The following is an 18,020-nucleotide window of genomic DNA, read 5'->3' as shown; positions in this document are numbered from 1 at the left end:
GGGGGGGGGACCTGGGTACAATGGTCACTGTCCACACGGCAGTCGCTGAAGGGGTGGCAGGCCTCCCCGGGAGGTCCTTGAGGGAGGAATGGATGCCTCAGGACTATACTAGCATTTGTATAAAAATGAGAAAAAAGAATATATAGTGGACCCTTGAACACAGGTTGGAACTGCACGGGTCCACTTTTACATGGATTTTTTCCAACAAATACAATACAGCTATGTAAATGTATTTCTCTTCCTTATGTTTTTCTTTTTCTTTTTTTTTTTTAAAGATTTTATTTATTTATTTGACAGAGATAGAGACAGCCAGCGAGAGAGGGAACACAAGCAGGGGGAGTGGGAGAGGAAGAAGCAGGCTCATAGCAGAGGAGCCTGATGTGGGGCTCGATCCCATAACGCCGGGATCACACCCTGAGCCGAAGGCAGACGCTTAACCGCTGTGCCACCCAGGCGCCCCTCCTTATGTTTTTCTTAATGGCACTTTCTTTTCTAGCTTACTTTACTGTAAGAATACAGTATATAATACATGTAACTACGAAATATGTGAATTGACTTTATTTTTCATTAAGGCTTCAGGTCAACAGTAGGCTATCAGTAGTTAAGTTTTGGGAGGGTCAAAAGTTATATTTGGATTTTCCATAGCACAACTTAGAAAGAGAAAGTGAATCACTGTGTCACATACCTGAAACTAATGTAACATTGTGTGCCGACTGTCCTCAAACAAAAAAGATGTATGTGGGGGCGCCTGGGTGGCTCAGGTGGTTAAACGTCTGACTTTGGCTCGGGTCATGATCTCAGGGTCCTGGGGTTGAGCCCTGCATCGGGCTCTGCACTCACTGGGGAGTCTGCTTCTCCCTCCGCCTCTGCCCTTCCCCCGGCTCCTGCTCTGTCTCTCTCTCTTTCAAATAATCAAAATCTTAAAAAAAAAAAAAAAAAAAGAGAGAGAGAGAGAGAGAGAGATGTGGATTTTCCACTGAGCAGGAGGTTGTTCAAGGGTCAGCTATGCATGGATTAGCTTATGTAGGCAAGGAATACATCTGGGATGATACAGAAGCGACTACTACCAGAGGCTGCCTTAGAGGAGGGGGATGGAGGCAAGGGGGAGATCTTTTACAGAACGCCTTTTTCATTTTTTGATTTTAAACTATGCACAGGCACAGACTATTCAGAGATCTAAAATAAAACAATGAACATGCTGACTTTGAACACCAGTAATTATAGAGAAAGAATTATGCATTTATCTGGGTTTTCCAGAAGGAACTTAGCTCCTCTCTTCTTTTTATTTATTTTATTTTTAAAATCTACTGAAGTAATTTCTACACCCAACATGGGGCTCAAAGTCACCACCCTGAGATCAAGAGTCGCACGCTCCTTGGACTGAGCCAGCCAGGCGCCCCCAGGAACTTATTTCTTAAGTTACCTAAGTAGTCCGGACGATGAAGGAAAGTTCCACTTTATAGAAGAATGCCAGCTAATGGATGTGAACACCAAGACAGGAGGAGAAAGCCATCATTCTGAAACTCCTCATGAACTTACAGACTTACAGGCGAATTAAAAATGACGTTAAAGCCATTAGGTGAAAGATGGATGAAGGACTGGACATCCGTAGAGTGTGAAAAGAACACGACTCGGGTAACTTTCCACCCAGGCAGACGGCGAGAGAGCCCCGTGGAAAAAAATCAGACTAGGTCTAGATACTACGTCCTTTCTGATTTCAAGCACAACGAAGTGCACAACATCACGGATTATCAGAGGCTGGCTATTTATTCTACAAAGGGCCAGAATTTAAAATATTTTCAGCTTTCTAGACCAAACAGTCCGTGTTGCAATGACTTAGCTCTGCCGGTAACGCTGGAGCAGTTAACGGCAGTATGTAAGCGAGTGAGGAGTTCTAATAAAACTTTATTCGTGGACACTGAAATCCGAGTTTCATATAATTTTCACGAGTTATGAAATATTATTCTGCTTCTAATCCCCTCCCCGAACCCCCACCACCTGAAAAGGTAAAAGCCATTCTTAGCTCACAGGTCGTATGAGAACAGCTGGATTTGTCCTCTGAGCCGTAGTTTCCTGAAACCTGCCCTATTACAATATATGCTATCCGAAACTTTTACCTTGAATATATTAGACCTTTATACATAACTTAAGAGTTTCGTAGGAAATACAATAAAGAGAGAAATAAAGTAAATAAATAAACACCACGAAGATGTTACTAGTCAAATCCAGAAAAGGAGACAAGCTAAGTGGTGTGGTTTCTTCACCAAATCGGAGTCATAATAAAGGGGCTGTGCTACATGAAAACACACTTTAGGGACACCTGCAGCCAATTCCTGCGTCTGCTTTGAATAATGGTTTAGACTAACCGGCTATCAAGCACACGCTGGGATCATTAAAGAAATCTGAATATTTGAGATGAAAATATACTGAAATGGGACGGTGAGGACTAGTGACTGAAGAAAGCAGGCTGTAGACATTAGGTTAAGATGATCTCATATTGGTTTAAAAAGTATTTTATAAAAGTGCGGGAAAAGATGTAAAGTCCATCTACTAAGGTGTTAGTCGGCCTCTCCACCTGGTGGGAAGGTCACGTTTTAAGTTTTAATTTGTGCTTGCTGTATTTTCTAATTTTCTGTTATGCACATATACTATTTCTTATGAAAGTTTCATTTTTTAAAAGAACTAATAAATCTTTAAAAAGTGAAGGGCAGGGGCGCCTGGGTGGCACAGCGGTTAAGCGTCTGCCTTCGGCTCAGGGCGTGATCCCGGCGTTAGGGGATCGAGCCCCACATCAGGCTCCTCTGCTGTGAGCCTGCTTCTTCCTCTCCCACTCCCCCTGCTTGTGTTCCCTCTCTCGCTGGCTGTCTCTCTGTCAAATAAATAAATAAAATCTTAAAAAAAAAAAAAAAGTGAAGGACATACAAGCTCACTGGAAACAAACTGGTACACCGCAGGGGACAGGAGAAAATGTGAAGAAACTTTCCCCTCTGTCCCACATGAGCCCTTCCACTCACCAGTTAGCCCCAGTTCACAGGGTACATACACTTCTAAATCCTTCCTTTGCTTTCACAAGCTTATACACACACGTATATAAAGACACATCCATTCTTTATAATGGCTGCAAAGTGTCCCATCATGGAAGGATACACTTATTTTATTTAACGAATCCTCTGTGGACAGCTACTGACCTTGTTTTCAGTTGATGGACATTGTAAGCAAGAGTATATTAAACACCCTCTGACCTGGGGCGCCTGGGGGGCTCAGGCGGTTAAGTGTCTGACTCTTGGTTTAGGCTCAGGTTGTGATCTCAGGGTCATGGGATTGAGACCCGCATCGGGCTCCACGCTCAGTGTGGAGTGTGCTTAAAAGATTCTCTCTCCTTCTGCCCCTGCTCCCCCACCACCCCACACTCTGACTCTCACTCTCTCTCTTAAATAAATGAATAAATGAATGTTTAAAAAAAATCCTCTAACATACACACATATAAGAATTCCCAAGGACAGGTTCCTGGAACTGAAATTATTGGGTCCAAGGGCATACAGATTTTAAAAGTTGACAGAGACTGCCAAACTGCCCTTTTAAAATGATTTACCAATTTCCATTCCCACCAAGACTGTAGGAGAGCACTTATTTCCCTGACTTCTTACCAAAACTGGGTGTCACCAATCTTTAAAATATTTAGAAGCCTTACAGTTTTGGCTACTAACAAAAGTTGAGCATTTGTCATATGTTCACGGGCTGTTTTCATTTTTTCCTTATTATAAGTGGCTTGTTTATATTCTTTTCCAATTTGCTACTAGGATATTGTCCTTTTTTATGGTTATCAATATGAATACTTTTTCTATCATGTATTTGTGTGTGTGTATATACAAACATCTTTTGAAATTATCTATGGAACTCTTAAGTTTTAAATTTGAATGTGGTCTAAATATGTCAACCTTGTTATTTTTTTTTTTTTTTTAAGATTTTATTTATTTTTTCGACAGAGATAGAGACAGCCAGCGAGAGAGGGAACACAAGCAGGGGGAGTGGGAGAGGAAGAAGCAGGCTCATAGCCGAGGAGCCTGATGTGGGGCTTGATCCCATAACGCCGGGATCACGCCCTGAGCCGAAGGCCAGACGCTTAACCACTGTGCCACCCAGGCGCCCCCAACCTTATCATTTTTTACTTTCAGGCGTTCCATCATACGAAGGAAAGCTTCAGGGGCGCCTGGGTGGCTCAGTCAGTTGTGTCCAACTCTTGACTAAGGCTCCAGTCAGAATCTTCGGGTCATGAGATGGAGCCCATGTTGGGTTCCGTGCTGGGCATGCAGGCTGCTTGAGATTCTCTCTCTCTCTCTCTCCCTCTGCCCCTCTTCCCTCCCTGGTTCACCTGCTCTAAAAAATAATAATAATAATAACTTAAAAATTAAAAGAAAATAAAAAATAAAAAAAATGAAGGAAAGCCTCAGGTTCTCTTACGGTTTTGATTTTTATGTTTAGATTTTTTTTTTTATGTTTAGATTTTTAATCTATCTAGAACTGACGTTTTACGAAAGAAAGAATTTCACGTTACGGTTTTTCAAAGCATATTCTATCTGCTGCCCAGTGATTTGAAATGCCATCTTATCATCGGCTAGTATAATGCCATGTGATCACATGCATGACACATACATGTTATTTACGTACACATATGTACACACCATACGCTGCTGCATTGAAGCCGTTAGTCTGCTGCTATGCTCGCACCACATTGGTTTACTCGCTGTAGCCTGCTTTATAGCTTGTTCCACATCGGCTAGGGCAACCTTCACTGTTCTCTTTGAAACTTTTTGTGGTGACTGTTACAGACTTTATACAAGGTCCCACTCAAAGTATATTCAGTATCAGGTGATAGAGAAAGGAACAGAATCAGTTTCTGTCTGAAACCAAAATAACAACGTCATCTTCCCCGTTACCTTATAAAGTTCTAGACCAATGCCAGCCGCCATTTTTCCTCCATAGGACTCTGAGAAAATGTAGAACGGAATCGTCTAGCAAGAAAAGGAATTTATGAAGAATTAAATATCCCGAATGCCTTTTTTTTCCACACGAATTAATTTCAAATTTCTATTACATGTAATGGCCAGACAAAACAAATCGGCTTTTCTTAGTCTTTTCCCCCATATCTGATTAGAATACTGGGTTCCAAGGTCCTTCTTTCAAGCTCAAAACCACCTTTAGAGATGATAGAAACAAAAGGCCACAATCTGCTCTCGGGTGCAGAAAGGTTTTCTCTGATAATGGCTGGACATTGAACTCTTGGGGAAACTGAAGTTTATTCAGACAACTGTAGTAGCGTCCCCGAGTCACTGCTCACCTGGAATTCCTCGTGGCGACAGAAGAAAGTCCTCAGGAGAACCATCATGTCTGATGCCACGGTGGCGAGGTCTTTGGCGTATGCGTCACTCTTGTTCACGCAACTGAAACCAGTGCCCACAGGGTTATCCACAAAGAGGAGACTGGCCGACTGGAGCTACATGTCGCACAGGAAAGTCAAGTGGTACCATCACTCAGTTAGTCACCGACTGTCTTTCCACTGTCTTTCTTTTTTAAATTTATTTTAATTTAATTTTTTAATTTCCACCATCTTTTATGCATGTGAACCCATGCATGTGAAGGTATCAGTGTGCTTATGATTACTGCTAAAAGGGATTTCAAAAAATAATACGGGATGGGAGGGGCGCCTGGCTGGCTTAGTCAGCAGAGCAGGCAACTCTCGACCTCAGGGTTGTGAGTTCAAGCCCCACACTGGGCCTGGAGTCTGCTTAAAAAGACAATAATAAGTAAGAAGGACCAAGAACATAGACTACTAAGGCAAAGAAAGGCAAAGAAAAGAAGAGGCGAGAGGGAAAGATTAACACACACACAGGGACCAAGGCATCTAAGCTGCCCCTTTTCGCACAGTAGTGTCCTAAATGTAATCCACGAGCTCAGGCAGAACCGCCCAGTGTCAGTCAGAACCACGGCTCGAAGGACTGACAGTACTTCCAAGGTCTGAATATCACACACCAGTTTTCTTCAAGATGAATCCACTCTCCACACCAGCCTGGCCTCCAGTACACCGCAGGTACGGAACTTATCCTAATACTTTTTCCAAAGAGGCTCAGAGCTATCAACTCTTCTGTCTGGAAGGATCCTCACTGATCACACAGTCCAGCCACGTCCTTTACTGATCAGGGAATTCAAGTTGAGAAAAGACCCAGGACTCGTCCAAGGAAGGTCGCAAAGCTGGGCAAGGAATGGCAGCACCAGCACTTAGGCCCGGGCCTCCTCACTTCTCGTTCACGCTCTCTGCCGGGGTCGTACCATGCCCTGAGTTCTGGGACACCTGTGGACAAGCCGGTGTGGCACTCTGCTACCACACGCAGCAAGTTCAGGAATGTTCCAGGCTAAGGGAACAGCATGTGCAAAGACCTGAGGCAAAAGTAAACTGCACTTAAGGAGGACCAGCAAGGAGACAAAGAGAATCCAAGGCCTCAGAGAGGACCTTAAGGAACAGGTGGCCCCGCACCGAGTCTTGAACGGTAGATGTAAGTCGGTAAAGTAGGAGTGAGTGAGGGGCCAAAGGAATGAGGTCCAAGCCAAGGAACTGGCCAGGCAGAGGCCTGAAGGCAGAGTGTACGCGGACAGACGTTGGGAGATGGGGCAGGAGGTAGGCAGAGACCAGTTTATGCCCAGGAATCCGGCGCTGATCTTCTGGGAACTAAGGAGTGATGTGCACTACCGAGAGGCGCCCTGAAAGCAGCCACTAGAGAGGATGGAAGAGGGATGGATGGAAAATATTAACGACACGCGGGTGTTAAACGCGGAGTTATCCTACGCTCCAGCAATTCCACTTAGAGGTAGATTCCCCCAAAAACTGACTATAGGAACTCAAACAAAGGTTTGCACACCAGTGTCCCCCGCACTCGTCGTCAGAGCCAAAGGGTGGAAACAACCCAGGTGTCCACCAACAGATGAAGAGACAACGAAATGTGGTCTGTCCGCACAATGGAGTTTTATTCAGTAGTGGCACATGCGACACGGATCAACCTTGTAAATACCATGTGAAGTGACAGAAGCCACACACCAAAGGCCACATACCGCACGACTCCATTGTGGTAAGATGGCTAACACAGCCGAGTCTACGGAGACGGAAAGCTGACTTGTGGTGGCCTAAGGAGAGACTGGTGGTTAACAGGTAAGGGTTTTCTGGGATGGGAGGGTACTGGAAACGTTCTGAAATTCATTGTGGTAATGGTTGTAAAACTCTGAATATACGGAAAGCCACTGAACCATACACTTTAAATGGGTGAGTCGTATGGTATCTGAATGATATTTCAATAAAGCTGTATTTTAAGAATTCATTTTTAGGGACGCCTGGGTGGCTCTGCCTTCGGCTCAGGTCATGATCCCGGGTCCTGGGATCGAGCCCTGCACTGGGCTCCGCACTCAGTGGGGAGTCTGCTTCTCCCTCTCCCTCTGCTCATGCTCTTGTGGGTGGGCAGAGGGTCTGGTGTACTAACAAATATAGTTTGGGGTATGTTGAATAGGGGATATATGAGGGACACCCACATGGAGACATCTCAGAAGCAAATGGAGAAATAGTTCAGGAGCAAAAGTTCTGAGCTGGAGATACTGACTCGGGAGTCATCAGCTTCTATGTGTCATTAAAGCAGTTTAAGAGGACAGAGCTGCCCAAAGGGTGCACAGAAGAGAATGTTGCCAAGGACAGAGAACGGGAAACAGCAACATCTAAGACAGGGGAGTGGTCAACAGGGTGGCAAAGAAGTCCATGGAAAGAATCCCATGAAGGATCCGCTGGACTTGGGACTGGGACGCCAGCATGCCCCCGGGGACAGGAGCTCCAGCAGTTACGGGGACAGCGCAGTGGGTTAGGACAGGGCTGCCCAACCTCGTCACGGCCGGGGGGAGACTCATGTACAGCACCCTAGAGCTCGTGGGCATCGGGCTCCCTAGCACCCCCTGTCTCCTGCCCCCAGCCCCACCCCCAGCCCGAAAGCTCTAGGCAAAGACATAAAGAAGAGGTAAAGACTAGACAGCAGTAAACAGAAGCACACCTAATTTTACCGCACTTTTTCTAAATTGAAGGCTTGTGGGCAGCCCCACATGGAGCAAGTCCGTCGGTACCATTTTCCCAACAGCATCTGCTCACTTCGTGTCTCTGGGCCAATTTTAGTAATTCTTGCAGTATTTCCAACTGTTTCATTACTACTGTACTTGTCATGGTGCTCTGTGACCAGTGGTGACCACTCAGGGAAAGCTCAGATGATGGCTAGCATTTTTTAGCAATAGGGCCCTTTTCCCTTAAGGTACGTACACTGTTTTCTACACATCACGTTAGTGCCCATGGAACAGACCACACTATAGTGTAAGCATAACTTTTATATGCCCTGGAAAATAAAAAAATTCATTGGACCCGCTTTACTGTGGTGATCCGGAACCGAACCCACAGTATCTCCGAGGTATGCCTGTATAAAGGATTCTTTGAAGAAAGGGCAGGAGCTGGAGGGGCTGGTGCAGTAGGTTGGGGAAAACCTGTGCATGTCCGCAGCCCAGGAAGAAGCGAGTCTAGAGACAGCGTAAGGATAGAGAAAGGCAGTAACTGTCCGAGGGGAACCCCGGAGGTAGGGACGTCAGCAGAGAGGAGCCTCACGTGTTGTTCTGAGTTGGGCAGGAGGCCAGTATGGGGCAGAGAGGTAAAGCACTTACTAGCAAGGATGGGGGTGGCTGGTCACAGGGCCGGCTCTGTTCTCTCGGGGAGGCAGGGAGACAACATGTCAGACAGGGAAGGGAGCGGAGTCGCAGCGCACCGCAGAGGCGGCCCTAAGCCCAGGCGAAGCCCACAGCCGGGCAACAGCCGCACCCCGCCAACGCTGCGGTGTTGGCACCTGGGAGTCGGAACCAAGCAGATGGACAGTGGGACTGACCCAAGCTTGGGGGTGGCAGGGCTCTTCCGGGAGAACGATGAAGGAGGCAGGGGGTGAGCAGAGAGGGGTTAGGGCAGGAAGTGAAACTAAGAATGAGGGAGCGAGGGAGACAGAACTAGGGAGACACCAGAAGGGCAGAGGACAAGGGGTCTGAGCTCTTGATGGAGTCAAGAAGCAAGGCAGGCGAGGGGAGAAGGGACAGGATTGGGGGCTCTGGACGGAAGCAGGGACCCTGCAGTTGGACTAGAGAGATGGCCAAGATGTAGGGAGTGACGAGGTCCAGGGTGTCGGCTAGAATAGGCTTCTGCCGCCAAGTGGAAAGAAAGGTCAGCGATGTGGGAAGGTCAGAGAGACCCGGGGCGGGACAAGCTTCCCAAGAAATGGAAGAGGCTGGCGAGAGAGGAAGCCTGTGGACAAGTGTGCAAGACCTTAGGACACATGGGGAAAGGGTTGGGGCAGGATGACTAGACTTGTGACTCCACCCAGAATGGGGTAGGGCCAGGTGGGGCTCACCCCTGGGGAGGCCACAGGGCCCTTGCAGTTAGGGGCTGTGCTCACCGTACCCAGGTACTTCTTCGTGGTTTGAGATCACTATCAAGGGGCCCAATTTCCTCGAAGTTTCCAAATCCAGTGCTGGAACCTCCCGGACCACCCTGTGGAAGAGAAAATAAACAAAAATAAACCCAGAGAGAACATCAGTCAAATCTTAGTCATTATAATGACGACCACATTCGCAATAAACAATTTATGATTTAGCCATGGCTGGGTCAATGTTATACAAAAGACCCAAATGACCTGGTGAACCATGGTGCCTGTACCAACGGAGCCCCCTGGTAATGCTCAAGCCTTTTCAAGGGAAGAGACCCAGGGACGCCTGGCTGCTGAGTCATTTCAGCCTGCGACTCCTGATCTCAGGGTTGTGAGTTTGAGGTTGTGGGTGTAAAAATTACTTGAAAATAAAATAAAATAATAATAATAATAATAACAATAATAATAATATCAATCAATCAATCATGGAAAAGACCTGGCCTAACAGCCCCAGAGGGAACTTTCCTACCTCCTCCGATCCTCTGAGATTGAACCCTGGCCTGCCATGGGGTTCACCGAGCTTCAAAACACCTTGTCCACCCCCTCTCATTTTTAAGATGAGCAGTAAGGCCCAGGGAAGGGGCATGGCAATTAGGGGTCTGCCAGGCCAGGACCTGGGGCCCTGTGACGCTCCACCCACCACCCTCTCCTCAGTGTCCCTGCAGACTGACAAGGGACCCAGACCGAGGGGCAGTTTGATCACGTGGGTCCCCAGGACAGAATTCAGCAAATGCAAAGGTCCCAGTGCAGGGAGGACCCAATACCGCGTGTACGCAGGAGCAAGGGCAGGGCAGGGCAGGGCTGTGACCGGAGCTCGGTGCTGGGGCCCAAGCATGAGAGGTGGAGGTCCTATGGGTTGGGAAGGGCTAAGGGAGGGAGGGAGACCCTTCAGGAGAAGGTTAGGGGAAAGCATGGTCAGTGCTCTTCTGGACAAAGCCTCAGGGGCCAGCTGAGCCGAGGGGATAAGCCTCGAATAAATGGACACTGCCTCCCCGTGCATAAGCAGGATGGACAGGAAAGGGAGATACACAAACATGGAAGGAACCCCTCCAGCAAAACAGAAGCCAGGGCTCTTTGTATGGGGAAAGCTAAAGGAAAAAAAAAAAGACAACATAGGGTCAGGGCTTAGGGGTAAGTGGAGGACCCCAATACGGAAAGACCGTATGAAGCTATGCAATGTTTTGAACCAACACCAAACTATTATAAAACGGGGTGGCTATAATCCGTCTAATTATGTGCACGCTGTATCTTAAGCTTTCCCAACAGCGTGGTAAAAGCTCACCGACCAGACGCAGCTGCTCAGCAGTGACATTTGCAACAGCGAAAGGGTGCACCTGCAGTGTCCCTCGCTTGGGAACAGGTTCGGAAGTTCCGACACGTCTACAAGACGGACCATGAAACGGCCATTCAGAACCACAGACTACACGGAACTACGCGGAAGCACTGAAAAACGCTTATACTGCAACACGCGGTAAGTGAAGAGCTCGCGTGTATCCTCCCGGGAGTGCTGGGCCCCTTCCGGGAGACGGGAGGACAGGAGCAGAGCGAAAGGAGCGAAGCTGGGAGTCCCAGGGGCTTGACCTTGGGGGGACAAATCCCAATTTCCTGTCCTGTTCTGGATAAGCTGTGGTTGGCGGCAGGAGACGACATTCCCCGCACTGCCCCCCGCCCATGGCAATGAGAAACTGGCCGGAGAATGTTCTATTTGAGAACATCCTACTGCAAAATCCTTTTTCCTTTAGAACTTTGGGATGGGGTGCTGTCACGACCCAGGACTACCCAGTGACTCTGAAATACGGGGAACGTGTCAGCAGACCAACCGAAATGCTGAAAGGACTTGAGAGTGTGTGTAAAACAGCTCACGACTCGCTCAGAGCCACTTCACTCAGGTGACAGGACCTCGATTCTCAAAGACTTGCCCACAGAAGTCAGTATGAGCGTCGCCAGCTGGCTGCTGAAGTAGGTCCCCTTTTAGCCTAAAGTAGTGATTTCTTCCCTAATCATATCGTCTTTTTCCTTCTCCCGTGGGCCTCTGAGCACCGACGGGCAGGTTGGTTAGTGAGCCTGGTGATAACCTGCGAACAGTACCTCAGCTCAGCCAGGGTTAACCTAACCAAAGGTCACAAACTGGGCGGCCTCCGGGGCCACAAAATCAGCTGTGGGCGGAGGCTCCTGCCCTGTCTGACAGGGGCCACTGCCACTCAGCTCTGGGACAGCAGGGTCAGGCCCCAAGGTGCCAAGTCTCCTGATTTTTGGAAAAAGGAAAGAAATGTCTTGAACTTAACATGTTGGCAACCGGGGCGCCTGGGTGGCACAGTCCCTTGCGCGTCTGACTCTTGGTTTCAGCTCAGGTCGGGATCTCAGGGTCATGAGATCGAGCCCGGTGCCGGGCTCCACGCTCAGCCCAGAGTCTGCTTGGGATTCTCTCCCTCTCCCCCCCACCTCTAAAATCAATCAGTCGATCTATTAAGAAAATGTTGGCAAGTAATTCAGGCAGAACCACCACCTGACTCTGCCATCAGCCAAAGGGAAGGTTTGCAGCCTCTGAAATGGAACAGTTTTTAAATTCCTGAGAAGGTGCCTCAGGGGGGCAGCGACAAGGGGCCGCGCACTGGCAGCTCCCGGCCGACACGCCAGCACGCACCTCTGCTTTCTGCTTCGGCTCCGTATGTCGGCTTTCACTTGAGGGTGGAAAAAGTCCTGCTGATTAATAAAAATGTTCAAAACCCTCAAAATTCCTCAGATTAAAAACCAAAGTGCAGGGCACCTGGGTGGCTCAGTCAGTGAAGCATCTGCCTTCAGCTCAGGTCATGATCTCAGGGTCCTGGGATCGAGTCCCACATTGGGCTCCCTGCTCAGTGAGGAGTCTGCTTCTTCCTCTACCCTTGCCGCCTGCTTGGGATCTCTCTCTCACTCTGTCTCTCAAATAAATAAACAAAATCTTTAAAAAAATAAAATACAAACCAAAGCTCAGAAAATGGAACCCTGCCCCATCTCCGCCTCCGGCAGCCCGGGGTGAACAGAAGTTCCCTGGAATACACACATGGGATCTTTTCTCAGACGTTTTCATATCTGCACCCTCGGGCCGGGCCTCACCTCCAGCCCTCAAAGGAGACAGTTGTGATAATGCTACAAGAGAAAGGGCCCTCCCGGCAAAGGGCTCCTCTGAGCTCTATCTCACTAGAAAAGTCTATAGAGGCCAGCTAAGGAGGCCAAGTCCAGGGTACTGGCAGGTTGCCTGTGAATACTGACATTTTGGGAGGAAGTGACATTTGCATCCCATGGAGGGGAGTGGCAGGACACTCCATTTACCGGTGAGCAACCTGGAGCCCAATCTGGGCCATACGTCTAGTTTCCAGAAGCTGAAGCAAGAGCGCATTCCTCAACCCCTCCCTAGAGTCTGGTCTTCAGGCGGGTGTGGGCCACCTCTGGACAGCTGTTTTAGGAAGGCAAGAAAGGACCCTCTGCCTGCCCCCAGATACGCTTCGACCAGCTCTCTGCCTTCCATCCTACAATCAGAACTCAAGATTAAAACGCAAACACACTCAGGGAGAAGGATAGGGCGCCATATTTAATACTAAGGTACAAAAGGCTGAGTCCTTTCAAAAGATCAGCTTTTCTGGGGGCGAGGAGTGAGGGTCGAGGAAGGACTGGGAGAAGAGGGAGAGGCAGGGCTGCTCAGGGTACCTCAGCCTTTGCTTTGGAACTTTTCAAAACGTTTCTGTCAGCATACAGTCAATGCGTCTTCAGAAGCTCCCATGAAGGCATCCGGCCACCGACTGCGCTCAATATAAGCACAGCCCTGCAAAGGCTAGAAGCCCTCACTCTGGGATTCGGCCCCCTTGGTATACCATTGCCTTGGCCTGCCTCAGGAGGACACCGAACCCCCAAGCCTAGGCGACCCCCCACTGGCTGCTGGATCACATCAGTCCTTCACCGCTGAGCTGCGAGTCCTCAAGAGCAAGCAAAGTGGTAAGTGGGGGAACCTGACCAGGCAGCCAAGCCACTTTTACCTGAAGCCACATGACCAGGGGCAGTTCTGAGAAGTTCTTGCAGGGGTTAGTGGCATAATAGAGCCACCAGAACATGTGGGCGTCCTTGCGGACGGTCACGTAATCCCATACTTCCTTTCCCTCCTCTGCGGGCCGGGCGGTGACCGCTCCTGAAACAGAAGCACAAGGTGATCTTCCCGAAGAATGTGTGACATCCGGGTCAATTCCAAGCCCGCAGAGACGGCCATGATAAGCTGCAGATGACTTGGTTTCTGTCTGAGGCACTTTACTCACGCTACTATATTGTGGAGATAAGGAAAGGCACTTCGGTTATAATGAAGCAAACTAGGAGCGCCTGGTGGCTCAGTCAGTTAAGCATCTGACTCTTGGGGCGCCTGGGTGGCGCAGTCGTTAAGTGTCTGCCTTCGGCTCAGGGCGTGATCCCGGCGTTATGGGATCGAGCCCCACATCAGGCTCTTCTGCTGGGAGCCTGCTTCTTCCTCTCCCACTCCCCCTGCTTGTGTTCCCTCTCTTGCTGGCTGTTTCTGTCTCTGTCTAATAAATAAATAAAATCTTTAAAAAAAAAAAAAAGCATCTGACTCTTGATCTCAGCTCGCGTTCTGACCTCAGGGCTGTGAGTTCAAGCCCTGCATCAGGCTCCCATGCTGAGCAGAGTCAGGTTGAGATTCCCTCTTTCTGAGCCTCCCACACACTCTCTCTATAATAAATAAATAAATCTTAAAAAAAAAAAGCAGACCAAACTTAATAATAGCATAGGAAGTTGTGGGCTTTCACTTTTCCTTCTACACCCCTGTAATCAGATTTTTAACAATAAGCATGAAACACTTTTACAATTCTGTTTTAGAAAGACAGATTCACATTTCTGGGGGGAAAATCGCAAAATGTAAAATGCCGACCTTTATATCTCATTTCATATATGAGTAAAGTGGTATCCCAAATGAGAGGGACCAATATTCACTATCTTATGCTGGGGCAACTGTTAGCTTTTGTAAAGGAGGAAAAAAATGTAGGTCCTTACTTGACACTCTAAACCAAAATAAATTTCAAGTGGATCAAGTATTTCAATTTTGAAATTTAGATATTAAAATAATACAGAATACAAAAGTATAATTGAGGACACCGGGGTGGCTTAGTTGGTTAAGCATCTGCCTTAGGTTCAAGTCATGATCTCAAGGTCCTGGGATTGAGTCCTGCATCAGGCTCCCTGCCTGCTGCTCCCCCTGCTTGTGTTCTCTCTTTCACTCACTCTCTCTCTCAAATAAATAAAATCTTTAAAAAAAAATTATATATATATATATATAATTGAATGATTTTTTTTTAAGATTTTATTTTTATTTATTTGAAGAGAGAGAGACAGCCAGCGAGAGAGGGAACACAAGCAGGGGGAGTGGGAGAGGAAGAAGCAGGCTCATAGCGGAGGAGCCTGATGTGGGGCTCGATCCCATAACACCGGGATCATGCCCTGAGCCGAAGGCAGATGCTTAACTACTGCACCACCCAGGCGCCCCTGAATGGTTTTTTTTTGATCTCCGGATGGGGAAATGATGTAAGCATACCCCAGAGACTATAAAGAAAAAGATCAACAGAGTTGAAGACAGAGGCTTGTTATATTTTCTGTACAACAAAATTTATGTACGTCAGAAATTAAAAGGCATACAACAAAGAAGGATCTGTGACAAATATGAAAAAGGATGATCTTCCTTACTCGTGTAGATCAATTTCAAAAAGGAAGATCCTAATAGTGAAATGGGTAAAGGCTCTGAGGAAATAATTTATGAAAAGGAAATTTGAATGTCTGATATATATGTGAAAAAAAGGATTAACATCACTAATATTCAGCTATGAAAATCAAACCAATATGAGGTCACTAAAAAAAAAATCTCTGCTTATTTGATAGATAAAAAAATAATGGCAGGTGCTCAGTGGCCACAAGGATACAGGAGACCAGTCCTCAGTGCTGTTGACAAGAGTGCACACTGGCATCACTTTTGGAGAAGGCAGCTTGGCTTTCCAAATATCAAAAGATATTCCACAGATCAAAAGCCACATATATGCACGTATATCCTTTAATCCCGCAGCTCCAATTCTCCCTAGTTAACTTTGTAGCAGAGAGGAGGTGCAATACACTCTCTATGTCACCTTTGCTAAAGTAACAGCTCTCGAGTTACAGTTGTTTTTCTCAAATACCCCTCTGGAGTAAGAAAAGGCTCCCGTTCAAAAAGATGGGAGGTCACCCTCCATGATCGGAGTTTCCTGCCTTCCACTTCCTCTTTTCTTGAATTTCAAGCCCCCGTGACAAGGAAAAGCCCAAAAACTGGTCTCAAAGAGAAGGGAGTAGAGGAGGAGACAACGGAGTTTTGTGAGTGAGTGAGAAGGATGTAAATTAAGAAAACCAGAAAGTGGCTTGAGGAGGAAAACAGTGGCTAGATCATAGACGTAGCTGAAGATTCTCCACGCAAGTGACCTAAGAGTACAAGTCTCCTGGAAAATGACAGATGAGGCCGGGTCCCTTTTGACTTAACTGCTGGCCCTCCTCCGTTCCCTGGCAGTGACCACTGTTAAAATTGGGGGGGGGGGCAACATATTTGACAACATTTCCTAGACCCAAGCTGAAGGACCAGATGATCCGCAGTTTACGAAAGGCAAGAGGAGCACTCGTAAGCAGTCCGCCTAAGATCACAAGGCAAGTTTGTGGCCAGTTCAAATTCTCGGATCTTGATTCAGACCAGGAAACATTTTGCTGAACGACTGAAAATCGATTTGCAAGTCATCCTATTAAACACGATTTTGTTTTTGTCCAAAAGAATGGCAGTGAGGGGAGATGTTAATGCTGTCTGTTCTGATAAGGAGAGAGAGAAAGACATCATCTCAATGAAACGTTCCATTCGTGGTAGGGCCGGTTTTTCAGGGTCCTTCACACCGCATGTTTCGGCTCAAAATAAAAAGTCCTCATTAATCCCACTTAGCAGCCAATCATCGCAGGAAAAGGGAGGTGGACTTAGGATCGTGGAAACCTCATCGATCAGCAGTTTCCCCGAGTCATCTATTTTGCACAACTGCTTCTACCGAGGCGTAGGGAAGAGAGGCGCACCAGACCACTCAGCGCCAGAAAGGGGTAGAAAAAGCACTTAGCATGAAAGAAAAAGAAAGAAAGAAAGAAAGAAAGAAAGAAAGAAAGAAAGAAAGAAAGAAAGAAAGAAAAGAAAAAAGGAAAAAGAGCCAGGTTCTAAAGCAGTATAATTACGCAAGGTAGAAACTGGAGGAAAGAGATTTGCTTTCAAAAGCACAAACCCACTAAGAGACGCTCATCCCTGAACAGAGGAGGCACCGGCCGCTGATGCACCTTCTGCCCGAACCTACCGGTGCTCAGGCCCAGAAGCAGCAGCAGCAGCAGCCGCAGCACAGAAGAGGGTCGGGGCGCCAGCTCCATGGCGAATGCCGGGCGGCAGCATCAGCCGCAGGCTGGAACCGGCGCCCCACCACGTGATGGCGGTGGGTGGGACCTGGCCGGGGCCCGGCCGGGGGCGGGGCCTGTTTGAGGGGCCGGGGGCGGGGCCTGGGCGGCGGGAGGGTGACCGGCGGCTGCTAGTGTCCCGGACCCGCCCTGCTGGTCTGGCGCACCCCGGGGCGGGTGGCGGCGCTCGGGGTGTTCTGCTGGCCCCACCACGTCCTCCTCTGCCGTTCTGGGGACGGATCAGAGAAGTTGAGGCCTTTAATGCATTTGTTTGACTTGGGTCGTGGGACAGGACTGAAACGCTGCGGACTAATAACCGCGAGAACCGTCCTTCCCGCCCGGCTCATCTCTTCCCTCACCCAAAATAGGCCTGGCATTTCAAAAGCTACCCCATGTCCCTCCGAGCCCGATGAAGCTGAACCAGCTGGTCATAGAACACTGTGATTCCATTTTCGCAGATCTAGCTTTAAAATTATTTTAACTATAAAATTACATATATTGTATACATTTTGGAAATTACAAAAAAAATTTAGATCCTACAAAACCATTGCTGGCATTTGGAATATATCTTTCTCTGGTTTTCATCTTTTTAAGTACAATGATAAAAAGTTTTATTTTTTTCCTGTTGATAATTTGTAATTCACATAATTCTGTGTTAACATTGTCTTCACAACGGTCATTTTTTTTTTTAAGATTTTATTTATTTATTCGACAGGATAGAGACAACCAGCGAGAGAGGGAGGAGTGGGAGAGGGGGAAGCAGGGGGAGTGGGAGAGGAAGAAGCAGGCTCTTAGAGGAGGAGCCTGATGTGGGGCTCGATCCCACAACGCGGGGATCACACCCTGAGCCGCAGGCAGACGCTCAACCGCTGTGCCACCCAGGCGCCCCCATTTTGTTTTTTAAAATATTTTATTTATTTGAGAGAGAGAGAGTGAGCATGAGCAGGGGGAAAGGGAGAAGCAGACTCCCTGCTGAGCAGGGAGCCTGGCCTGGGGCTCCAACCCAGGCCCCCC

At 47.8% G+C, this 18,020-nt stretch overlaps 1 protein-coding gene across 2 annotated transcripts in view; it reads right to left on the bottom strand.

Annotated features, from left to right (window-relative positions):
- Positions 1–18,020, bottom strand: part of SCPEP1 (serine carboxypeptidase 1) — a 33,915-nt gene that overhangs the window by 15,643 nt on the left and 252 nt on the right. The window contains exons 1-5 of one of the 2 annotated variants that reach the window (XM_008695616.2): positions 16,913–17,051; positions 13,553–13,701; positions 9,515–9,604; positions 5,339–5,494; positions 4,938–5,012 (exon numbers count right to left, since the gene is read on the bottom strand). In XM_008695616.2, the coding sequence (XP_008693838.2) occupies positions 4,938–5,012; positions 5,339–5,494; positions 9,515–9,604; positions 13,553–13,701; positions 16,913–16,982 (540 nt within the window). In that variant the 5' untranslated portion in view covers positions 16,983–17,051. Of the gene's footprint in view, positions 1–4,937; positions 5,013–5,338; positions 5,495–9,514; positions 9,605–13,552; positions 13,702–16,912; positions 17,052–18,020 lie in introns of those variants that run through there. The other variant, XM_040640875.1, reaches the window with a different exon arrangement.

This window comes from Ursus maritimus, unplaced genomic scaffold (genome assembly GCF_017311325.1).
Source record: "Ursus maritimus isolate PB19 unplaced genomic scaffold, ASM1731132v1 scaffold_24, whole genome shotgun sequence".
NCBI classification, from domain to species: Eukaryota; Metazoa; Chordata; class Mammalia; order Carnivora; family Ursidae; genus Ursus; species Ursus maritimus.
The sequence above is the reverse complement of the archived record's forward strand: the minus strand, read 5'-3'. Positions and strand labels throughout refer to the sequence as shown.